This window comes from Vicugna pacos, chromosome 17 (assembly GCF_048564905.1).
Source record: "Vicugna pacos chromosome 17, VicPac4, whole genome shotgun sequence".
NCBI lineage: Eukaryota > Metazoa > Chordata > Mammalia > Artiodactyla > Camelidae > Vicugna > Vicugna pacos.
Window position 1 is genome coordinate 9,753,896 of NC_133003.1, and position 25,682 is coordinate 9,779,577.

Genomic DNA, 25,682 nt, shown 5'->3' on the forward strand with positions numbered 1-25,682 from the left:
GACCTGTAAGTGAAGGGTTCCTGGAGTTCTCGCGCTTCCGGAACCTGGCCTCAGGGCCGCATCAGCGCCGGTGGGGGCAAGGTGGGGGCAAGGTGGGGGGGGGGCGGCCTCGGGCGCGCGCTCTCGTCCGTGTGATCCGCAGCAACCGTCCTGGCCGTGGCCTCGGAGGGTCCTGCGCGCCCGCGCTTCGGGAGGCGGCAGGTGATGCGAGGCCTCGGAGAGCCGGTGAAACCTGGCCTGTGACGGCAATTTCCCTTGCTTGAGAGCAACTCTCCGTGAGATCAGAAACTGAGCACTCCTTTGTCCTCCGCCATATGGTGCTGCGGTATCATTTAAATTCAAAAAGCCCAATTTCAGAGCCTGAGGATTGCAGTTGGTAGACACTTCTAATCACTTTGCGGATGTAAGTAGGTACAGAGACGCATAATAATTTAAGTGCAAGCTATGCTTTCAGAATCTGATAGGAAAACCTCCAAATCTAATGCTTTGTGTCTTTTGCTTCAAAGGAGAGACCCGGGGCGGGGGTGGGGGTGGGGGAAGATACCAAGGGAACAGGCTGGGCAAATTGATACAAATAGCAAATTACTTAAAATAAAAATAAAGCTGAACTGCTGGCCAACTGCTTGGAATCTCTTAAAATGAGATCTATTATGGTAGGGTTCGGGGATCAAAAGAAAGAAAACCGTGAAGCTCTAATTCCCACAGATAACGGTTAACGTTAATAAAAATCATAACCAAGAAAGAGGAGGTGGTTGTGCAGCCAAGCGATCTGACGGAGTTTTCACTGAAGAGCAGAATTCCAAGAAGCATTTGCTACAGATAAATAAATATACCGAGAATAGGTAGAGCTGAGAATTCCAGCTTATAAGTTTTAGTAGAGATTTACAAGCCAACGTATTTTTAAATCTTTAATCAAATCCCAAAAGGCAGGTTCTAAGAGACACGAACAGTTCCCTCTCCTTTAGACTGAAAGGAAATAGAGCATGGAGATACATTATTTGGCCCTTAGGAGATCCGAGGGAAAGCTCAGTTGCCGTTCTGAGCAACTGAGAGGGGAATGGAGAACTTGAGAGGACAAAAGAATAGAGATGATCTCATATGCTCTTTGGGAGAATCCTTCTTTCTGTACCAATCAAACATTTTTCAGTTTAAAAAAAAAAAAAAGAAGAAGAAGAAGAAGGAAGGGAGGGAGGGAGGAAGGAAGGAAGGGAGGAAGGAAAGTTGGTTATCAGCTTAAGTAGCAGGGGTAGTTTGGCTTCAGGTGCAGCTTGATCCAGAGGTTCAATGTCACCATTGGGACAAGATTGATTTATTTTCATCTTTCAATGCTGCTCCTTCAGGACAGGCTCTGTTCTCAGTCAGGCTCTCCTTTGGTGGGGAGAAAAGCAGAGAAAGCATGTTGTCCTCCCATAGCTGTGCTCTCTTTATGCGCTTGTAATAAAACCTCTAACCTGCAGCTGGGCACACAGCCTCCCGAGATAATTTCCATGCCTCTATTGCAGTTAAGCATAGTAGTGTGACTGAAGTTCTGGCCAATGAGATACAAGTAGAAGTGTCATAAGCAATTTCCAGAAAGTGTCCTTGGAGGATCCCTCTTCAGCCCCTCCTCCTCCCTACAGCCTGGAAGCTCATCTGGGACCATCAGTAAAGCCATGTTATCAAGGACGACAGAGCAAGAGAGAAAGAAACCACTCTCGGACGGCCTTGGAGCCACCACACAGCCCTGACTTGCTTACCTCGGACTTCAATCATGTAGGGAAAAAATGCATTTCTATGTTGTTTAAATGATTGTAAATTTGAGGTCTCTGTCTCTTAGCAAAACCTAATATTAGTAAACACACATAGAATGCATGCCAGGGTTCCAGGGATATAAATCCCATGAGGCACCTCATAGCGTAGGATGCCTGTCTCTTCCTCAAACGCCCTCAGAGGCATTGCCTCTCAGTATCTGGGTGGCTCTGATTGGGTCACAAGCCAATCCCTGAGCCAGGGACTGTGACCCAGGGCTCTGACGGGTTTAGCAGCTGGAGCTGGGGGTGCAATTCTCTCCACCTGAATCACACACCCTGAGAGTCAGGGAGGTTTCCCGGAGGGGAACCCATAAATGCTCACAACACTACCCAAGGCAGAATTTTCCCCGTAATGTTCTGATTTCTACCAAAGATGTTATCATTCTTCTAGGCTCACAACCTTTGGCACCTAACCCATGACTCCTTGATGTGGTCTCTTGTGCTTGCAATGTCTCTTCTCCACAGTCTCTCAGGAAACGAAAACAAAGGGACAGATACAAGAGACACGTGACTCTTCAATAGTGTAATGTTTGCAGAGAGGGTAAACAGGATGGATGTGCCCACAATTTTCTGAGAAAAATATTTTAATAACTTAAAAACATAACAGTTAAAAGTATGCAAATCAATCAAAGAGCAACTCAGTAGTCTTCAAAAGTGTCAAGGATGCAAAGGCCAAGAGGACCGAGTGACTGTCACAGATTAGAGGAGAGTGAGGGGACATGAACACTGCGGAGGACAGGGTCCAGGTGGACAGTCATAGCCCCCAACCCCTGGTGGTCATGCCCTGTGTAACCCCCTCCGCAGACTGTTTTTAAGCAACAGAACCTGCAATGGCCATGGGCTGTCATTTCTGTGATTATGTGATGTTATATAAGACTCTGTGTTGCCAGCAGACCCGCTCAAGACACGGTTCAAGTAAGTTGCCACTCAGGAAACCCATCCACAGGCTGAGAGTCGTCTCCAGCCTCCAGCCGGCAAGAAGCCAGGGCCCTGAATCCCACAGTCTCAAAGGAATGAATTCTGCCAACACCTGAGTGAGCTTGGAAGCAGATTCTTCCCCACTGAGCCTCCAAGTGAGACTGCAGCCCACTGACACCTGGACCGCAGACTCATGAGACACTGAGCAGAGGATCCAGGGAAGCTGAGCCAGAACTTCTGACCCACAGAACTCAAAGACAGAGAAAACAGACTTCATTTTTATAGGCTATTGTTTGGAAAGTAAAGAGCTCAACCTGAAACTACCAGTATAAGAATGACAAGGGGGACCAATGTGAAAGAAAGAAAGTAAAGAAAAGAAAGAGAAAGGAAGAGAAGGGAGGAAGGAAGGAAGGAAGGAAGGAAGGAAGGAAGGAAGGAAGAAAGAAAGAAAGAAAGAAAGAAAGAAAGAAAGAAAGAAAGAAAGAGAAAGAAAGAAAGAAAGAAAGAAAGAAAGAAAGAAAGAAAGAAAGAAAGAAAGAAAGAAAGAAAGAAAGAAAGAAAAAGAAAAGGAAGAGAAGGGAGGAAGGAAGGGTTCATATTTATAGGCTATTGGCTATTATTTTGAAAGTAAATAGCTCAACCTGGACCCAAACAAAACTAGAATAAGTAAACGTGCCATTGACTTGGTGAAAATGTACTATACCTGGTTGAGAGGGGCATAAATATTCATTGACTACAGTCCTTACATTTATCCTGGTCTGTAGAGTCAAAAGCCTCTTAAACTTACTGAGCCCTCTCAGGGCTGTTTCTTGCTGCCTACCCTGAGCATTATGAATTCCCCTGTAAATCTTAAAGTCAACAATATTGGGTCCGTGTCTACGGTCTAATCTCTGCTTATAGGCTCTGCCTTTCAGATGCTTATTTACTTCTCTGAAATTATAAAACCTTCTTTTCAAGCAGAGAAGGAACAAGGCATTCCCTAGTACTAACGCAGAGGCACAAAACCATAATTATGTGTAGAGTATGAAATAAATCTCTTTTATTTAACAGACATAAAGATGAATAGAAGAAAATAGAGGAGAACTACATTAAGGCTCTTATACTCATAGAAATTACTATTAACTGTTCATTACTTTTGTTAAATCATGTACATAGAAGGAGATTTGAATGTCTTATTTCAAAATTAACTTACTTTTTAAAAGTAAATTTTAAAGCGCATTCAGAGGCGCAAGTGTTTTTCTTATCTCCTGTGGCAGAGTGAGCTGGCAAACACATGGGCTTCAGGAGAGCTCTCGATTTAGAGAAGAAAACCTGAATTCAAACAGAAATGCGTTTACTTTGAAGGTGAATGCTCCAGAGTTGTTGGTATACCTGAACGAGATTTCCTCCTCACAGAGGTTTGGATGAGTTCTCAAAGTTGAAATGAAAGCGGGTTGGGTGCATCCGGGAGATGCTGGCAGCTGGAAGGTAGCTGCCCTGGCAGGTGGGGCAAACTCCTGGTAGGTGGTTTTCAGTCTCACACCCCTGGCGGAGTGACTGAAGAGGAAATTGTGCTCGTGCATCCCGTGCAGAGCCCCTGAGAACTCACAATCCCCACAGAGACTCTCTGGAAAAGAAGGAATAAAAGTTCAAGCAGTCCTGGGCTTTTCAAGAATGTTCTCTAGCCCCAGGAGCCAAGGAGAGATTGAACATATTTCTTGTGTGTGTATATGTGTGAAATGAGAGTAAGTTAAATAAAATCTAAACTTTTTTCTTTTTTAAAAATTATTTTTATAATTGAAGTACAGTCAGTTACAATGTGTCAATTGCTGGCACACAGCACAGTGTCCCAGTCATGCATACACATACATATTCAAATCTAAGTGTTTAGTCCAATTTTACTTTTTTATAAGGGGGAAGGTCATTAGGTTTATTTATTTACTTATTTAAATGGAGGTACTGGGGACTGAACCCAGGACCTCATGGCATGCTAAACACATGCTCTGAGCTATACCCTCCCCACCCAGTTTTACTTCCTGATTCATGAATATCCAAAACTCTGTCTAAATACATCATACTGTGTATAGGATACACAAGGAGGGATTATCAAGATTGAATTTCATGTGTGGCTTGCGAACATCTGGCTGCTTTACATTCTGTTCCTTGAACCCACACTCCCTTGCGTCTGCCACTGCAGACCCCACAGCTCGACCATTTGCAACTGACCGTGACCTTTGAGTTGTTTTTCCAATAGTGGTTCGAGGTTTGCACTATTATTCCCTCTCCTGTGGTTGCCTTTGTGACCCAGGACACATGTTTGCAAAATCTCTGGCTGAAGTTAGACCCTACAGCTGGGAAACAGTTTTTCTCAGTGAAAAGCTAAGTGGCTCAATAATAATAAGCACAAGATTTATTGAGCCCTCACCGTCTTAAGCACTGTCCTCATGCTTTGCTTCAATGAACTCATTTAATCCTGACAACCCTATTATGTAGACTCTACTATTAATACCAGTATTATTCTCTTTAACAGATGCACAAAACTGATACAGAGAGGTTGAATAATGCACCCCAGGGCACACAGCATGTAAAAAGAGCCAGGATACAAACTCAGGTAGTCTGGTTCTAAGACCCATGCTCTCTATCTCTACACTGCTACCAACTCTGTGTTGTTTTCTACATTTACTATAAGGGAATCCTTTAACAGCTGGTACTTTAGTGGGGAGGGTATAGCTCAATGGTAGAGCACGTGCTTAGCATGCATGGGGTCCTGGGTTCAATCCCCACTACCTCCATTTAAAAAATTAAAATAAATAAATAAACTTAATTATGCCCCCAGTCCAAAGAAAGAAAAGAATTTAAAAGGAAAAAAAATTAGAAATGACAACTGGTACTTTAAAACAATGAAATAAAAGATAGCAAGACAAATGTTCTCACCAGACCCAGAAGGAATTAGGGTCTAATGGGCAGACTACCTATTTTATAGACAGGAAGGTCTCGGATTGTCTACGTAGCTGTGATGTTTGCCTCTCACTAGATAACCAAGTATTACCCTCCACATCCTAGGCCCCTGGTAATAGTGAAAGCCATGTGACTAGTTCTGACACTGGCTGGGAGTGGAAGGGATGCAGGCTACTTCTGGATTGAAAACTTAAATTCTTCAGTTCAGTGTGTGACCATCCAGGTCTCTGTTCGTCTCCATGGTGATGGAGAAAGCCACTTGGCCCAGATGCTGCAGCTAAACGGTGGTAAAGCCCCAGTCAGCCAGGTTGGTGAGTAATCATATGGAGAAGAGCTCTTCACAAGCCCACTGGGATGTGAACCATGAGTGATAATAAACCTCAGTTGTAGGGGTGGGGTGGGATTGGGTATAGCTCAGTGATAGAGCACATGCTTAGCATGCACAAGGTCCTGGGTTCAATCCCCAGTACCTCCACTGAAAAAAAATTTTTTTAAACCTTAATTGTGTTAAGCCACTGGAGTTAGGACTAATTTGTTTCTGATATTATCTGACTGATCCAGTCCACAAGGTTTACCAGGTTTTCTAAGTGTTCGGCTTCTCTGAGCCTCGTTTCCTTATTTTTAAAATACGAACACTAATGCTTTCTTGGCAGAGTTGACGTGAGAAGTAGATGAGGGTTCTTAGTATGCTTGGCAAGTAGGAGATGTTCAATAATAAGTAGCTATTGTAATTGTTCAGTGTCGCGCTGCATAAAAGTGACGGAAAAGCTCAAGTGATGTAGTGTATAAAGAACGTGATGGATGGAGGTGTGGCCACGATGGTGGAGGAGGGGAGCCCCTGAGCCGATCTCCTCGCATGGACATGCCAAATTACAGCTATCTACAGAGCAACTGTCTACAAGAATGAGCTGAAGGCTAGCAGAAAGGATTTTCCACAACTGAAGATAAAAAGAAGGAACCACAAGGAGATGGGCAGGAAGGGCCGAGATGTAGTCTAGCCAAGACCCACATCCCCAAGTGGGTGGCCCACAGACAGCCGGACAATCACAGCTGCAGAGGTCCTTCCCAACGAGCAAGGGGTCTGAGCCCCAGCTTAGGCTCCCCAGCCCAGGGTCCTGCACCAGGAAGATGACCCCCCAGAAAGTCAGACTTTGAGTACCAGAGGGCTTGCATAGGGAGGGCTGGAGGGATAGGGGGAAAGACTCTACTCTTTTTTTTTTTAATTGAAGTATAATCAGTTTACAGTGTTGTGTCAATTTCTGGTGTACAGTATCATATTTCAGTCATACATATACATATATATTCCTTTTCATATTCTTTTTTATTGTAAGTTAAAAGATATTGAATAGAGTTGCCTGTGCTATAGAGTATAAACTTGTTGTTTATCTATTTTATATATATATATTGGTTACTATCTGCAAATCTCAAAATCCCAATTTACCCTTTCCCACCCGCTTCCTCCCTGGTACTGTAAGTTTGTTTTCTATGTCTATGAATCTATTTCTGTTTTGTAAATAAGTTTATTTGTCTTTCTTTTTTTTTTTAGATTCCACATATAAGTGGTATTACGTGGTATTTTTCTTTCTCTTTCTGGCTTACTTCACTTAGAATGATGATCTCTAGGTCCATCCATGTTGCTGTAAATGGCATTATTTTATTCTTTTTTATGGCTCAGTAGTATTCCATTGGATAAATATACTACAACTTCTTTATCCAGTCATCTGATGATGGATTTTTAGGTTGTTTCCATGTCTTGGCTATTGTAAATAGTGCTGCTGTGAACATTAGGGTGCATGTATCTTTTTGAATTAGATTTCCCTCTGGATATATGCCCAGGAATGGGACTGCTGGATCACAGGGAAAATATTTTTAGTTTTTTGAGGAATCTCCATACTGTTTTCCAGACTCTACTTTTAAAGGTTGCAGACAGAATCTCACATGCTCTGAGTCCCAGCACAGAGGCAATAATTTGAATGGACCTGGGTCAGACCTATTTCCTGATCTTGGAGAGCCTCCCAGAGAGGCAGAAGGCAACTGGGACTCCCTCTGGGGACACAGATGCTGGTGGTAGCCATTTGGGGGAGCTCATTATTCCACAAGGACACTGGTGCTGGCAAGCACCATTTTTGGATTCCTCCCTGTAGCCTATTAGCACCAGACACTTACAAGCCCACCAGCAGGCTGGCACCAACCCTGGGCCTCCCTGCCCCAGCAGCAAGCTACCCTAGGACCCAGACATACCCACAGAGGGCTGGCAGCCACTACACAAGGCAGGCAGGGCCTGGCAGCCAACTGGGTTAGGGACCAGCCCCACCTACCAGTGCACTCATAGTAGTCAGCCCCGCACAACAATTTTTCCAAATGACAAGTTTACAATGAGAATAAATTTCTTTTTTTTCTCATTTAGACAAAGCCTTGCATATAAGGCAAGCAAACATTCTTCACAGGAGACATATATTATGCTTAAGAAATACAGAACTTTTTAATTAGTACTGTGTTTCCTTATCTTAAAGGAATGCATACAGCTTACTGAAATTTATTCTCACTTTTGGTTCATAAATTTGTTGCATGGAATTATATAAAGTACAGTTTACAAACTATATTCTAATAACCGGATAGAGTGGATTATAGATTAGATTCTTGTTTTCAATGTGTCACTCTCCTGTGATAGGATTACACACCCATGTTCTTTGCTGTGAGACTTTGCAATGATTCCCAGGTGAGTTGGGGTGGTGTGTGCATACAGCCCCACCCGACGGATGTTGGACTTGGCCATAGGACTTATTTTAGTTACTGAAATATTAGCAGGAGTTACACTAACAGTGGATGTAAATGTATTTGCATGGTTTGGCTTGGTTCTTGAGCTTCTGCCATTTGCCCTGAACAGAGCAGATCCAAACAGCAGCTGGGTCCAGGGAAGCTGAAGAGACCATGGAGGAGATATCAACCCTCCCCCTACCTGAAGCTAAGCCCACCTGATCCTCAGCTGAGCCCAGTGAGAGCACAGAATATTCACAGGCCCAAGAGTGAAAATAAATGCATGTAATGGTAAGTCATGGAGCTGTTTGTTATACAGCCTTGTTGTCTGTAGCTGACTAATACAACCCCAAATGATTATTTAAAAGTAATGCTCAAAATAACATGTTTTACTTCAAGTGTTAGGGTGTTCAATATTGTTTCTGGTCATCTGTATTATCTGGGGAATCTAAAACATATTATATAATAAAAATGTATTACCTTTGTAACACAACACTGAGTGTGGTAAATTGGAAGGCATTCTAAAGATACCAGAAATCATTGGAATTGGGTTCCAGTGCTGGCTTGGCCATTAATAAGTTATGTGTCTTTCACAAGTCACTTAGCCTTCCTGGACCTCCTGGGTCATCTATAAAATGAGGGCTGAACTAGATTCTCTGCAACCAGAAATGTTCTAGTTGTGGCCTGCAAATTCATTCAAAGTACCTATACAAAAATTAAATGTAATATTTATGTTATACACTGATAGATTTTAGAATACAGGTAAAGTAAGAAATTAAAGCATGAGAATTTCTGGTTACTTTCAATGTTCCTGTGTTTCTTAAATAAATGGGATATATGTGTTAGCAAGTTGCTTAGATTTAGTCTGGTCGACTCTTATAAGCTTAAGATCCTGTAATTTCAAAATTTTTTGCAAATACGCTAGAGCGGGGAAAGTCACTTAAAGAAAAATGTATTGATCACCCAGGTTGTGCTCAACTCTGGATTCCGTAACAGAATACCACAAACTTGGTTGTTAAAACAACAGCAATTTATCTTCTCACAGTTCTGGAGACTGGAAATCTCAGATCAGGGTGATAGAGAGGTTGGTTTCTGGTGAGATGTCTCGCCATGGGTGGCAGAAGGCTGCTTTCTCTGTGTGTCCTCATGTGGCCTTCCCTCTGAGCACAAAGGAGAGAGAGAGAGAGAGAGACATTTCTAACGTCTCTTCCCCTTTTTATAAGGACGCTGTTCATATTGGATTAGGGCCCCACCTTTATGACCTCATTTAACTTTAATTACCTCCTTAAAGGTCCTATTTCCAAATACACATTGGGGGATTAGGGCTTCAACATATGAATTTGGGGGGGCGAGGGACAAAATTCAATCCATACCAACATATATAGTGGAACAAAAATTTAGTAGAAAGAGCACAGATTCTATGTTTAAACATGCAAGGTTGAGGATTAGAACCTGCTACCTTCTGGACTGTCTAAGTTGTTTTCCACAGCAGGATGTCTAAGGGGCAATAAAACCCAAGGAAATCTTATTTTTTCCACCATGCTCCGTCTTTCTACAAGGAGAAAAAATCCTTGGCTTTAACGGTGGTGAACCACTATTACTTTGCCAAAGGTGTCAAGTCACCCTTCATGGAGCACTGGGGCCATTTCTTCAGGCTAAATTCTGACAGGCAAGGTCCACACTGTACAAGATACAACAGCACTTCGGCCCCATCCAGTTGCTGCGTGCTCACTTGGGTCAAAGGTGGTTCTTCAAAATTCCATGTACACGCTCAGGTTATCCATAACAGACCGCATTCCTGGCCCTCCCACATGGACCAAAGATGGAGCCCTGGACCTTCTCAGTATCTTGGCAAACATGCAGTATCACTGTGTTGGGAACAAAACTGCTGAACATCAGTCTCATGATGACATTCTTCTACCAATGCCTTCACCTTTAGCATCACACCTCTCTGCACTCAGGTCTTTTTTTTTTTTTTCTAGCTGTATCCTTGGGCTTCTTCCCTTTCCTTGACCTCTCACTCCCTTACGCATTTCTCCTGAGGGCACTTCCTTAGTAAATCATCCGTCCGAAAGTTCATCTCAGGGACTGCATCCGGGGAAACTGACCTAAGACAGGTGTGCAAAGGTTTCATGAGAAGCAGAAGAATGTTCAAGAGAGGGGCAGTAAGCAGAAGCCCCAAAGCAAGAGGAGCCTTTGAGAAAAAGAGCAGTGAGTGAGTTGGACGGGAAAGTCAGGAAAGGCAGTCACAATGGGAACCAAGACAGAACAGTGGCGTCAGCATATGCGTAGCAGAGGGCAGTATAGGTCGCTGCTGACCACAAGGAAGAGGACAGGTCATGCTATCGGCTTAGCAGAGTTTCGTTGAGACACCAGGATTGCTGTGCATCCCAAAATAACTTATTGTTTTCTGTGAGGTCTGGCCATGCAGCTGCAGAGATGTCTTCCTGTCTCTCTTTTATTCCTCTGTGCATCCTTAAATCCCATTACCCAGTAACCCAAATATATCTCTGCTCTTTGAAAACTGAAAGAGCCTAGGAAACCCACATGGTCAGAAGTAAAATTAACACCCCAGTCGTAAATGCATTTACAACACAGTAAATGTTAAGAATATTTTTACAATTAATATATCCCTTCAGCTCCTTTTAATTTTGTTTTTTATTATCAAAATTGTAATGTAGTTTTCAATTTCATAACTTTCAGCTAATGTGCCTTCCATTCTTCATTATGTCGCTAATTTAATAACCAGCAAAAATCTCTTCTAATTCCTTAGTAAATGAGTTTGTTTTATGTAGTTATTAAGTGGGATACATTTCTTCAGCATAATATTTATTATACCTGACTTTAAAATTAAATATTTGAGATGTGAATGGTTTATAATAAAAAATAAGTGGGGAAATTTTTAAAAAATGAATGTATCAATTCTGAGACTCAATGTATATTAAATTCTCCCGTGAAGCAAGAGAAAGTCCCTATTTCAAGTTTCCTATTTTCCTGAGACGTGTGGAGTGAAATAATAGCATCTTCATATTTTATAGACTTCTTTGAACTTCACTCTGACATCTTTTATGTAAGAATATAATTTAATAAATTCTTTTACAAACATAAGGCAGTTATTGATTCTGCGATCACATGAATTAATATACCCGCCAAACCCTCCGATGTACAGGGATAGGTGATAGCATTCATTACACTGGATGACATGATTGTAACAAAAATACACAGAAAGAACATATTATTTACTAAAGTAACCTATTCACTCGTCTGCTCCTAAGGCTCTCAGGAAGAGGTGGACAGTTTAGCTACATTATCAGAAAGGCACAAGCCTTCATGACATTCAAACAAAGTGAAATCACCACCTTTCTGTAAAGGGAGGCGTTTGCGAGCAGTTACTTTATCTTCAGAAAATTTCTACCTGAATTTCTTAACGCACCATAAAAACCCCTTCTTTACTTCAGAGGCACTTTTAGGAAGTACACGATCTAGAACTGATCATCTAGGTGATATGCTAAATTGAACAGTGGAAGAGTTTTGGTTTTTGTCAGAACAGAGTCGCATGAATTCAAGATAGATGACCTCGTTTTCTGAGCAACCAGCAAAAACTCTGCATGTTAATGGTTTCCATAATACTGGAACATACGACTCCAATAATTATGCTTAAAGATCCAAAATCAGTGATGGCAGTTCTGCCTCATTGAGGATGTGAAAAGACTGTCTCAAATATAAAATCAAGCCTTACTCATAAAGGAAAGGAAAATTAAAACTACCAGTTTGTACCTCACTTATTGGCAAGAAGCCAGCTGTTTTCTTAACACATGCTGTTGATGAACCCTGGGAAACTGGTCTCTCACACATTGTGAGGATGCAAATGATACAAGCCCATATGAAGGACAGTTGATCTATTGAAATTACAAATATGCCAAACTTCACTTCCGGTAATTTCTCCAACCACCATACCGGCACTTGGGAAAAATTACTTCTTTATAAGTCGATTCATTGCATCCTTGTAGTAGCCCAAGACTGGAAACAGCTCAAATGTCCATCAATGGGTTATTGATTAAATTAATACGGTACATCCATCCTGTGGACTATCATGCAACCATAAAAGTGAATGAAAATTTCCTCTATGAGCTGATGTGAAAAGAGCTTGAGGATAAATGTTCAGAAAAAAAAAATAACGAAGATTGAGAGAAGTGTGCAGAGCGTGTAAAATGAGTAGAAAAATATGAAAACATGTTGATATGTGTTTGCATTTTCATAAAGAATGTTGAAAGGATACAAAAGGAAATAAAAGTGATTACCTACAGGAAGGAGAAGACGGAAGGAATTTGGCTTCAGGACAAATGGAGGCAGAGTCTACACGTGACTGTATTACCTCTGTACAGCATTAAACAATAAAAGTAATAATAATAAATCAAGCACTGAAGTTTGCCTCATTTCAGGGATAAGGAATACTCTAGTTGAGGAGTTGGCAAACTACAGCCTGCAGACCAGACCTAACACCTGTTTTGACAAATGAGGTTTTATTGGAACACAGCCACTTCACTGGTTTTTGTCATAGTGTTTCTCACTCTCTTAGCCAAGGCATTTGGTCCGGAACTGGCACATGATCTAGGTCAGGCTAACCAGACCTGCTAAAACACAATTTCAGGATTTTTGTTTGAGCTATCAAGAAGACCAGACATGTCTAAGGAAGTGAAGCTGGAACCCTGGAGCAATACAAAGTCTATGTGATCTCGCGGGAGGGTAGTGTGTTCTTCTCAGTGACCTAAGAGAAAGTCGGTTAAAGTAATTTCTGGCAAAACTTTTGTTTTCCTTAAAAAATGGAGACATATGTGATCGACACTTCCCCTTCTCCTGACATTCTGCTGCAGAGGTTGATATGATGTCTGGAGCTTCAGCTGCTATCTTACAATAGTGAGGCAAACTGTCAAAAGAATGAAAACCAGCACACTAAGGGAACTGAATGTGTTATTACTGGGTTCAAGTGATATAACGTAGTGTGTTGGTTTTGTCCTCTCTGGTCTTCCAACATTCATATTACATCTTTTATTCCTGAAGCCTGGAAGACCAGAGGGAACAAAGATCAGGGAAGCTGCTGCCTGAAGGTCAGGGCCAGAGAAGCAGACTTTGAAAACTTTAACCTAAAGGACTGAAGCAGGTAGTTCTCAAAAGCTCCCTTCTGCTCTCACAAGCATACTCTTCATGCTGCTGTCAAATATTTTTTTCCATCAACCAAGTCTGATCATTTTATTGTTGTTCAAAATGCTTCAATGGCTCCCAGCTGCTTAAAGGTTAATGTTTAAACTCTTTAACAAGGCAGACGAATCCTTGATAATACGGTTCTTACCTCCCTTTCAGCCTTGTCTTTCCAACGCACCCTCCTTGATACTGAACTTTGTGTATTACTTCCAAGGACTTCCTTGTTCCCATTTGGAATCCCTATCCCTCTTCCTGGTGTGTCTGGTGAATTCCCACTCATCCCTCAAGTTTCCGTTTCAGCTCAAACCCTCCCACCCCTTGGAAGCCCGGAGGTAGACCTGGGCCCACTGTCTGATTTGCTCCCAGTGTCCCATCTCTTTCTGCTTACCATACTCCACTGCTGTGTTTCATTGTTTAACTCCTCAGAGATCTGAACTCAGGATGCACTTGGTAAGCAACTAGCAGGATCAAGAAGTTAAGTACAGAGAGGCAAAATAGCACACGCACAAACTGGAAACCCTTTTTCTACATTGGTGGGCTGAAAACAGAGAATTAACCAGGTTGTGGTTTATTTTTATGGGTTCCTTAGTGGTGCCTCTGTAATGCGTGCGTCACAGAAGTAACCTCTGAAATCGCAGATGCTGGCACAGGGAGACTGAGAGGATCTCTTACTAGTCCCTTCTCCAATGTGCCTTCCACATTGCATGCCGATAAGCGTTTCAAAAGACACAGCTGAGCGTCTCTCTCACTCCATCTCACACACACCATATCCTGCTTAAAATCCTTTATGCCTCCATATTAGACTCTGGTTAAAACAAAACAAAAACCACCTCTTAACACGGCCTCACTATCTGGCCATTTCTTCAACTCCTATCCTATGTTGTCCCGCTGCTGTTACTGGTTCTTTTCTGGGTTCCTGGTGCTTGCCTCCCCAGCCCCACTGCAGGACCTCTTCATGTGCTTCTCTGCCTGGATAATTCTTTCCATTCTTCTTCTCCTGGTCCATTCATCCTCATCCCCGGTTCTCAGCCTTAGTGCTGCTTCCTGAGGGCAACATTCTCATCCTGCAGAGGTCAGATCTCCTGTGTCTCTCTTCCATAGTGTTGGTCACCTCCCAGTTTTGGTACATAGTAATGTGATGGGTTAGTCAATGTCCATCTCCCTGGGGCTGGAACCACATCCCTCATATTCCCTACTGCATCCCACGGTCTACATGGTGCTTGGCATAACAGAGGAGCTCAGTAAACACCTACTGGATGAGTCCCTGAGTGGGAGAGTGGAGACCAAGAAAAACAGGTTTTCCTGCTGCTTTCACCCTACTCTTCACTTGCATATGTTCCTTAACAATTTTTGTAAGTACTTCCAGATAAACGGTCTTATTTTATATTAACAATTGACCTGAAGAGTAGAAAGGGCAACCCAGGCAGGTGACTTGTGCAATGTTACATGGCTAATAAGCAAGTGTGGGGCTAGAACCAAGCTTTGTCACTTTTCAGACCAGGATTCTGGCCATTAAACCACCAAAAAGGAAGCAAAAGAAGATAACGTACAACTTATTACTAGGGAGCGTCTACACAAAAGACAATAAAATAGAAATATCCAAATAAATTAAAATTAAAATATACAATAAATTCTCTTTCAGGCTGGCAGAACTTGGGTTCATGGAACACAGGCACAAATACTCCTGAGTCCTGGCATTTCAGCACGTAAGGTCTGGGCTATGAGAAAGAGCATGTCACCTTTCTGGTATAACAGAGCTCAGTTAATATTCTATCATAATTCTCATTAAAATTTAGATGTTCAAGAAATGTTGGCTATTAAATCGTTAGTGGGAAGGTCTATTTTTGGAAACCGTTTCATCCTTTCCTTAATGAGACTATTTATTTATTTTTGTAAGGAAACGAAGAAAAAAAAAGGTAATTACTTAGCTGGTTGAGTAGCTGGATCCAGTTTCGAAAAGCAACCTCAAACTATGTATACTTGTTCATTTATCTGACATTTTGAAAAGAAATTTAAACACAATTTCTGAACGTGTTTACATTTTTGAAATGTGTTAAATTTTTAAGTGACTTAAAATAATTGGGTGCCTTTACAATATGAGGGGAATACATGCTTTTACGTTCAGATGTCATTTACCTAGTAACATGGGCAATTAATTTACACGAAAAGTTAATTAAATATTTACTGAGTGTTGATTACACTGACAGCTCCGTGCCCCTCCTGGGGCTTATACCAGAGCAATGGAGTCACTTTTATTTAAACTCGTTTTGCCTTGAGTTTAGTCTACCAGGTAGCACTTTCTTTCCGGGGGCAGGGGCGTCGGGGAAGGGGGAGGAAGGTATAAAAATACAACCTAGACGTGTAAAAAACTTGTGTACAGGGATCTGCAGTCTGCTATCACTAAAGAGAGAATTAGGTAACCGCTGAAACTCCACAGAAAGTTAGTTTCACTTGTGTGTTGGAATGTATGCAACCGTTAACGAGTTCCTGCACGTGCCCACATCTCCAGCGAACAAACGTGATCTCTGCAATCAGGAAAGTACAAGAAGTGAAAAAAGCGAGAGTCGCACTTCGCTGGCTCCCACTAGGTCTTTACCGAGCTAAGGGCTTGTTTGCCGGCTTCGCGAGTTTTCAGTGCCGGCAACCTCGTCCTCGCTCGCGTCCTCGGAGGCCGGACGCCGGGTGCAGCCCGCGGGGCGGACCGTGGCGGCGCCCCGGGCGGCCAGCCCTGCCCGCTGGACCCACGCGTCAAGCACTAACTAGGGCAGCGCGCCTGCGCGCCCCGTCACGTGGTGGGCGCTCCGCGCAAAGCGGGTTAAAAGTCACGACCGTGGAGAGCCGCGAGCGCCCGGCCGGTCGGCACGGCGCTCTCCGCTTCTCCGGGACCGAGCCTGACGGAGGCCGCCCCGCTATTCCTGACCCCTCCGCCCGGCTCAGCTCCTGCAAAGCTCGGAGCCGCCCGGCACCCCCTCCCGGCCGCCAACACAGGCGCGCGAAACCGCGTCTTTCAACTGACAATGAAGCCGTAGCCGCGCAGCACGGCAGCTCCGGGCGAAAGCGCGCGAGGCCGGGAGGGGGAGGGGAGAGCGGTTGGGCCAAGCCCCGCCCCAGCTCGCGCCCCTATTGGCCGGCACCGCGGTTCTGGGCACGCCCCCTAACGGACCTGTCGCATTGTGACAGGCGGAAGGGCCAGTTCCTGTTGGGTCGGGGGCGGAGTCAGGGGTAGCCTGCGCTCCGCCCGGGCTCCAGGGGGCTCCTCCTCCCGCTCCTCACGGCGGGGCGGGCGGCGGGTGTGAGGGGAATGTCATTGCTGCTCCGAGCCGTGGTGCCGCCTCCGTCTGCTCCTCTTTCTCTGGCGCCCTCGTCCCGTCGGCTCTCGCCGCTGCCGCAGCTGCACCGGGGATACGGATGGCTAGAGGGGCGCAGGGGCCATCCGAGTTGAGAGAGCGGCGGTCGCGGCCGCTGCTGAGGCGGAGACTCCGCGCCGCCGCCTCCACCCCCTATCCCCCGGCCTCGCGGCGCTGAGGGCGGGCGCGCGCGGCGCTCTTGCCTCCTCCTCCTCTTTCTTCCTCCTCCTCCTCCTCCTCCTCCGGGTCCCCGCCCAGCACCCCTCGCACCAGGCGGCGGCGGCGGCGGCGGCGGCGCGGAGCGAGACCCGCCGCCGGGGCACAACATGGCGGAGCCCTCGGCCCCGGAGAGCAAGCACAAGTCGTCCCTGAACTCGTCCCCGTGGAGCGGCCTCATGGCCCTGGGGAACAGCCGGCACGGCCACCACGGGCCCGGGGCCCAGTGCGCGCACAAGGCGGCGGGCGGCGTGGCGCCTCCGAAGCCGGCCCCCGCGGGGCTGTCCGGGGGGCTGTCGCAGCCGGCCGGCTGGCAGTCGCTGCTCTCCTTCACCATCCTCTTCCTGGCCTGGCTCGCCGGCTTCAGCTCGCGCCTCTTCGCCGTCATCCGCTTCGAAAGCATCATCCACGAGTTCGACCCGTGGTGAGTGCCCGCCGCCCCTCCCCCGCCGCGGCCCGCGGCCCCGGGCCGGCGCCTCCCCCGCCGCTCCGCCCGCACCGGCCGCGCCCCCGCCGGTGGGCGAAGTTCCCCGGAGCGGCCGGGGCGCGGCGTCGGGGGCCGGAGCGGGACCTTGACCCCGGCCCGGCGAGCCTGACGACTCCCGGGAGGGCGGACGGAGCCCTCGCGGCCGGCTCAGCTCGCGGAGTCGGGACCGGCCACGCCGGGCGCCTGACGACGGACTCCCCGCCTCCCCGCCCGCGGCTCTCGCCTTTCATCTTGGCGGGCGCGTTTCTGGCCGGTTGGGACGGGATCGCGCTGGGGTTGCCCCGTTGCAGTGGAGGGGAGTCCAGATGTGCGGGAGCCGTGTGTGCTTAGCCTCGCAGTTTCACGCGTTTATCATTTCTCGGCTCTCGGACGGGAAGGGAAAAAGCGAGTGAGTGAGGTGTTGGAAGAAAGGAAATAATATCCCTGAAAGTGACCTGAAAGCTAGAGGCTGCTGTTTATTTAACGTTAGAGATTTTCAGAGTGGCTTTTTTCGAGGCCCGTAAGTGCACTCAGCACCTCACTGGTCCACAATTATCTTGGATTGCTTTTTAGAGCAAGATCAGTACTCTGTTAGCCAAACTGTCACCCTCAGTGCGTTCTGCACAATATCCGAAAGCATTGCTTTAGTTCTTTTATTGGTCTCTGCAGGAAGGTTTGTGGATGAGAACAAGCAATACCATAGTGACAGGGAGCCCCAGATTATAATACAGAAGTTGCACGTGGTATCAGGGACTGACCTAGATGTTTTAGGAGATTACCCCCACGAAGAGCACTAGTAAATTGAGACACTAGACTGGTCTGTGAATTATTTAGCTTTAATTTTTATTCCCCCGGCTTGCGCAACCTGAGTTAAGTATTTTTGGTTTTAACCCAAGTCTGTGCTTTTTAAACTTAATTCATCTTGACCTACCAGCCTTGAGTTAATCTTCCTTCTTTATAATTAGACCCAACTAAACTTGAGGGTATTTGTTTTATCATTTGAAATGCAGAGAGAAAATGTTCTTAAGAGTTACTAAATATATGGATAATAAATACCTGGGGGAGTGAGTTACCTGTATATGAAAATACCAGTTGAAGTTGTGTTATGGGTAGAAAAATTGGTAGTCTCTTGAACACCAGAGGGTCACACTCTTGGAGAATCCAGTGTAGGTAGACAGTTAACTGTAACATTCTTCTTCTATGAAATGTTTTAATTCCATTTTGATTTTTTTCAAAAATAACTTTTTGTGTTACTTGAAATTAAGAAAATAAAGTACTGTGAAGCCTTATGAACTAGATGGAGTATGCTTTGTCTTAGCTTTGAAACACATAAGCAAATTAAATAAAAATGAAATTGGAACCAGAAAATGAAAACTGCTAACATTTTACTGAACAACACGAAAAGAGAAAGTTCTGTTTTTTCAGATTACAACAGCAGAGGTGCATGGTTGTCCAAACATTACGGGTAACAAAAATTGTGAATAATATTTCTGGAGAAGGCCGGATAATGTTCAGTAGTAACATTGAGGCTGAAATTAAGAATTGCAGAAAAATTGACGATGGAATGAGATAACTGGTATTTTCCCCTTATTTTGAAGGAAGTTTAGATATCTGCATCAAGTCGGCCAAAGATTATTACTGAATTTGAAGATTATAGATTTACCTAGTTGCTTCACAGTGGGTTTTTTTATATGACAAAGAATTAAAAGTTGATTTCTTCTCTAGTTTCAAGAATATGCTTGAAGACATAACCCTTTTTTATTCACATGAAAATTTGTTTTGTTTTTTCTATGTATAAAAACATTTCAGAAACATCCTTTAATCGAATACATAACATTTGAATTTTAATTCAGATACACTAGTCTAAAGGTATATAAACCTCGTTAGTCTTAAAGACTTAATATAGTTGTTCTCTTACTGATAGTTTTAATATTTATGTTTTATTATACTCTGGGTTAAGTGTTTATGTTCATAATGTTAGATAATTCTGATTAGTAGTAAATAGCCTTGTATAATAAAGGAATTATCCTTATCCCTTATTGTGAATGGAGATTTGCCAATATAAATGTAATGTCTAAGTATAATTCTGGTTCTTAATGAGAGAATTTTCAGTCCAAAAAAAATCCTTTGCTCACTTACGTTTTTCTTTTCACATCTTTTGAAGATCTCAGGTAGTTAGGCATCTTATTCTTACAATCCATTCTTGGTGAAAAAATTTTAGAAGGGGGTTAAGTGTAGATTGCCTGTCATTGCCTTGGATTTTAAAAGTGGTTTTCGTACTAACACTTTGATCCTACAAACAGTCTAGTGTTACAACATCTTGAGAGTCTCTCAGATTACTGTTTTAACCTATGGTGGTGATATGAACCTTTCATATTATTTAAATGTTCCTGTCAGGTTCTGTATCCACAAACCAATTTCTTCTGGCCTTTCTTCATATCTCTTACAGGCTTCACTTCTGAAGTCTTTTAGAGGAACGTTTATTTTCTCTATGAGTTATTTCTATAAACGTTAACATTAGTACTTGTGTAAGATTCTAGCCAGCTGCCAAAGGTGACTCATTGTCACAAAGTTATACTTGTTTTTTAAGTTTGTCACTCAAGTGATTCTATAAACCTTACCACTTGTTATATAAGGGGTGGTGTATGATGCTGAATAATATTTATTGAATTTTAAAGTACACTGCAGTTTTTTAGAACTTAGCGTTTTTGATAATGATCTCACCACTTCACTTTAGTAATTTCCTCCCTTATCAGTTGAGTGAATCAGACACGAGGAACACAGTTTGAGAATATGTTGTCTGTACTTGGCAAACATTTGGTTGACCAACTAGTTTAACAGCACCTAATTTTATTGTCTTTACTAGTTTAACAGCACCTAATTTTATTGTCTTTTATCTGGAGCAGAGTGTAGTTTCTACTTATTTTTGTTGTAACTGTTACTGCTTTTATATTAACCAGGTGCTTTTTCCATAATCATCTTGTTAAATTGTGGTAGCTTTTCCCACGGACGCAGGCAGGAAGAGTTGCCCGTTTCCCTTCGTGCACAGGTGTAGTGGATTCCGCCTGGAGTGGGTCCTGGAAGAATTCTGAGCTTCGAGTTAGCTGTAAAGGGGCAGCAGATCCCTTTTTGCGGGGCAGAAAGCTGCAGTTTAGAGTTGAAACTTGGAATGCCGTTTGTCACAGAAACTATGGTATAAACAGGTTTACTAGTACAGACATGTTTTCAAAGGAGTGATAACCCTTTGAAACATAAGCTACTATAAATTGGGGACTAATTCTTGTACTTTGAGGTCTCCATGTTTTTCTTCACTTTGCAGATGACAGGCTATTGACCTCAGTTCTGAAGAAGGCAAAATGGGTAACAAAACCAGTTTTAGAACAGAAACATCCCTAAGTCTTAAAAAGTCACTTTGTGGAATCATTAGCAACAGCAATCCAGATGCACTTCAGAACACGGATACTGTCACTGATTTCAGTGTAATTTAAATTTTTCTAGCCTTGAGCTCTTGAGGTCATTCTAAGTCGTGGGAACACTTGAGGGCGGAGGGGCGGAGGCGGTGCAGGGAGTGCTTTGGGCTGCTGGATTGGATGATGGGATTGAACCTGCCCTCATCTGGGTAAGTGGTGGCACCTGTGGGTAGTTAAATCATGGGTTTCATGAGGCGTGCGATAAGCCCTGGGAAGTTGGAATCTGTCAGCAATGACTGGAACTTTTCCTTTTGGGTACTCACATACTGAGAGCTAACTTGATTAAGACTACACACCCCTTATACCATAAGTAGTTTGTATAAAAACAGCATTGCTCGTAGAGAAACTCAGAATAAGGAATTGGCCCAGCTGTTACAAATGTGGGGAAATTTACTAGTCTGTAATTTGTCTCTGATTTTTTTGCTCTCAGTAAGTTTTGGGTGGTTTGGGATGTAAGAAGAATGTTAAAAATTCTCTGCATTGTAATATTTTATTATGCATATGTGCTCTCAGAAATAATGGAAAGATGATGTTCTCGAGTGACTGAATCATATTTTTTCCCCTCAATTTGTTTTCTTTGAAAACTTACTGCTATGAGAGATAATCCTGCAATTTACCTGAATTATAAAGCCTATCTGTATATTGCTGAATTGGTATGTTATGAAAAATTTCAGGCATACAGAAAAGTTGAAAAAATTGTATAGTGAACACTCACACTGAACCATCTAGATTCTACAGTTAATAGTTGCTTCATTTGCCTTATCGTAGCTTTCTGTCTGTTACTGCTTGTTAAGTCCTGCTTGCAGTTACTGCTGGTGCACTGTCCACTGTAATGTGAAGAATGTTGTCTTTGTTCCTCAACTCTGTGATAAAGAGGATCTCTTATTTCTGGATAGCATTTATTTTCTGTAATACTGGAACATAATGATTATAAATACTTACATGACCTCCTCAGTTGGACTGCGTATTAGACTCAGATTCAGTCATTCTAGGGTTTGTTTAAGTAACTCACCTGAGTACATAAGTCAGAGCATTAGCCCAAGTCCGGTAAATGACTTGACTTTGAATCTGATGTCTCAGGAGGAGAAACTCTGAAGTTATTGGAAAGGTGTTGATGTTGATTTTATTAGGATTAGTTTAATGTGGAACACCTGAACTTTTGAATTATCCGAAGCCTTTTATTGGTCAGCCTTTTGGTTACTCGGTCTTACTCATGCTCGCTCTTTTCCATGTTTTATCCAGATGTAATTGTTAACTTAATTTTATGTATGATTGCAAAAGTGGCTTCTGTCAGTCCTTACAACAAATAGGGAAAAAGGAAAACATTTTCAAATAATGTAGGACCCACAGCTCTAATATGAGCCAAATTAATACTGTTGAAAGGGAAAAACTACAAATGGTCAGCGTGCTCCTCCATCTTCACTCCTTCAGTTGCTTTATCTTATTCTGGTGGACATTTTTGTTTTTAAACTACTCTTTTCTGGGAAGGCTTCTGTGCCCCTACTTTACCTACTTCTGACTGTTAATAATTTCTAGGGGTTTAAAAATTGATAGAAAGTGGCAATACCGTTAAGATTTTTTTTTAAGTGTCAGGTGAGGGTAAGGCTTGGAAGAAATAGGAGCAGCTGCTAGATACTCTTGTATTTTAGGTAAATGGAGGTTAGCTGGCATTTGTAGACTTGCCAGGAAGCCTAACTATTTGGAATTTTATTTCTTTGGAAAAGTGCTTTCATAGTTTTAAATGAAAGACAATTTAACATATTTTGGGATATAACCTGTATGTAAGCTGGTGAATGTCTTTGTGGTGGTCAGGTTTGTACCATTTTTAGAAAAACTTTCTAGAAAATTGTGACTGGTACACTTAAGCTGACCGTGACTTCTTTCTCTATAACTTAGTATTACAGGATAATTTTAATATATGTTCTAAAAAGTAGTAGATGATTAGTTTTTACATTATCTTATAATTTGATAATAGATCTTAGAATTGAAGAGATAAGGTAACATCTTTTATTTCTGTAGATAAAAGGTATTTCAATTCAGGATTCCTCTCAGAGGAAATCTATCTCCTTTTTATTGCACCCTCTGCCTCCAAGGCAGGCTTAAATGAAAGTGGCCTCCATTTAATTTATGTTTTTTAATCAGCTGCCTTGACTTAAGTCTTAACATGTTGGCCTATCGGAATGCCTGAGCACAGTCCCTGCTCTTGCTAATTACCCTCCCTAGTTGGATGATGGCTAATTACTTTGCTGCTTTTGATGTAGGGATGAGAGAAGAGTTGATGATGGCTTAAAGTTTTTAAACCTGGATGACTAGTGAATTTTCAGAGTGGGGCTTTTAAGCGAAGAGCTAAATGAGAGGAAAAGATGATTGAATCCAAGTGAATGTTGTTTTCATTCAGAGTTGTCTGTAAAAAGTTCAGAGTAATGAGGTTAGAAATATTAAGCCATTCCAATTAAGGGAATTATGGGGTGGAAGCTAAACTCTCAGAGTAGACTCTGGATTCTGTAGCCTAAAGGACTTTTAGAGTAGGTGTTGGCTGGCTTGTCTTGTTTTCTGAGCAAGGAAGCTGACCACCAGAGGGGTGAAGTACCTTCTCTAAGACGGTACAGTTGGGGCTTGGCTTGATTCTTTTCTGTTTGCTTCCCACCTCTATTTGCGTTAGAGGAAGTTTTTTGAGAAGTTGTTGGAAAATTGTTACTTCAGATGATGAGGGAAAGTTAGTTTCTACCATTCACTTTCAACTGATGAGAACAGATACTACACTTGATCTTAGCCAAAAGGCCTAGAAGCGATACCATTCACCTTAAATTGACCATATGGGAGATGTTGGCAGTTCAGGTTTAGCTATGGAAACAGCTTTTGTGTGAAATTTGACTTCTTTAGAACTAGTGACTTAAAACACCTGCGTCAGTTATCTATAATTTCCAGGAGTTAACAGTGTCCACAGTCTAACTTTTCAAACTTATTTTTTGACTTTCTGTCTTAATTTGTATCCCAAGAGAAATATTATTGCAAAAAGACATAAAGAAATTTTATGTTTCCATTAGTAGTGATGATTTGTTGATAACCAAGTCAGTAATGTTTCTTTTGGGTTTCCTTTTAATTTCTTTTTCATGCCTTGCAGGTTTATTAACTATTCTCAGGTAGTTAAAGATTTTTCTTCACACTCTGGGTATTCTTTTCTTTAGTGATATCTAGCAATCTCTCCAGCCTACAGATGTCTTAAATTATTGGACTCCTCTCTCTCTCACTCCATAGACAGATGGATAGATAATATTACAGCATATACTGTTTTCTATACTCTTAAAAATTAAAACCCATTGATCTTGAATTTCTAAAGTTCCAGTGTATGCATAGCTTAAATTATTATTTGTTGCTGGCCAGATGAATGGCGTTAGTGAAGAGTCATGACTGGAAACTCACTTGTTACCACCATGCTTATTTTTTTAAAAAATTGAGATATAATTTTTACCTCCAATGTACGTATTTGATATTTGTACTCATTTTGAAAGATCACCAGGGTAAGTCTGTAGTTAACATCCATCTCCTTACATAGTTAGCAAAAATTTTTTTCTTGTGATGAGAACTTTTTAGATCTAGTCTCTTAGCAGTTCATGCCTATTCTTAAAACACCGGTAACTCCTATAGATTACACCCTGTTTAAGAAAGTTTTATTATTTTTTAAGATTATTGTATTTTTAAATTTTTTTTATTGAAGTACAGTTACAATGTGTCAATCTCCGGTGTACAGCACAATGTCCCAGTCATGCATGTACATACATATATTCATTAAGGAAGTTTTATTATAAAACTAAATTATACCATCTTCTGTAATCCACAGGGAAACTAATGGAGTACAGAACCATTGAAAGGCGGCACTCATAGTTTTTGAGAAATTCTTCGAAAATGTCTTAAATATTTACATAATCAAGAGAAAAGATGTGTTCTACAAAAGCTTTTTTTTTTTTTAATCAATGAGAAGATGTTCAGTTTCAGTCTTTTAAAAAACTTTTATGGTGAAATATACATTCTGAAAAGTACATAAACCCAGTGTATAGTGTAATGACTAATTATAAAGTAAACACCTATGTGACCATTACCCAGATCATCAAGAACATCACCACTGCCTCAGAAGTCTTGGTGTGCACTTTCTCAGTCTGTCCCTTCTCCACCACACACTTTTGTAGTTAATTACATCCTTTCATTTTATCATTGGTGATTCAATTCTGTGTCCATTCCTAAATAATAAAATTTAGTTTTTCCTCTTTTAAAACTTTAGAAGAGTTCACTTGTGACTTTTGTGTCTTGCTTTTTTTCCCTCATCATTGTTTTTAAGATTCATCTTCATTGACCAAAGGGTCATTGTGAGTACAAAATTATTGAGACTACAAAGAAGAGGCAGAGGATGAGATATCACTGTTTTTCAAGAGACAAATGATCATCAAATAATCAGATAAATCCAAGATTACTAGATTTTAAACTATGGCTTTTGCCAACTGTTGTTCATTTTAAAGTATACATATTAAAATTTACACAAGGAAAGGAGTTGCTGTAGTTCTTGAAAGAAGGAAGGAAAGAG

The 25,682-nt window shown here is 42.4% G+C and overlaps 1 protein-coding gene, 2 long non-coding RNA genes and 1 pseudogene across 5 annotated transcripts in view; 2 read left to right on the forward strand and 2 right to left on the reverse strand.

Annotated features, from left to right (window-relative positions):
* The first annotated feature begins 139 nt into the window (after nucleotides 1-139).
* LOC140686696 (uncharacterized) lies at nucleotides 140-15,443 on the forward strand. 2 transcript variants are annotated; one of them, XR_012060498.1, is made up of 4 exons: nucleotides 140-403; nucleotides 1,620-1,752; nucleotides 8,533-8,693; nucleotides 15,247-15,443. It is a non-coding gene; the product is annotated as an uncharacterized lncRNA (long non-coding RNA). The 2 variants fall into 2 exon arrangements; XR_012060499.1 differs by lacking the exon at nucleotides 1,620-1,752.
* LOC140686699 (uncharacterized) lies at nucleotides 9,411-16,669 on the reverse strand. The gene is made up of 3 exons (XR_012060502.1): nucleotides 16,201-16,669; nucleotides 10,432-10,510; nucleotides 9,411-9,562 (listed from the first exon to the last, which is right to left on the reverse strand). It is a non-coding gene; the product is annotated as an uncharacterized lncRNA (long non-coding RNA).
* Nucleotides 16,670-16,855: 186 nt separating this feature from the next.
* STT3B (STT3 oligosaccharyltransferase complex catalytic subunit B) overlaps nucleotides 16,856-25,682 on the forward strand; it is an 82,375-nt gene continuing 73,548 nt past the window's right edge. The window contains exon 1 of one of the 2 annotated variants that reach the window (XM_072940915.1): nucleotides 16,856-17,591. In XM_072940915.1, the coding sequence (XP_072797016.1) occupies nucleotides 17,278-17,591 (314 nt within the window). In that variant the 5' untranslated portion in view covers nucleotides 16,856-17,277. Of the gene's footprint in view, nucleotides 17,592-17,944; nucleotides 18,043-25,682 lie in introns of those variants that run through there. The other variant, XM_072940916.1, reaches the window with a different exon arrangement.
* LOC116284041 (U2 spliceosomal RNA) lies at nucleotides 23,779-23,896 on the reverse strand (annotated as a pseudogene).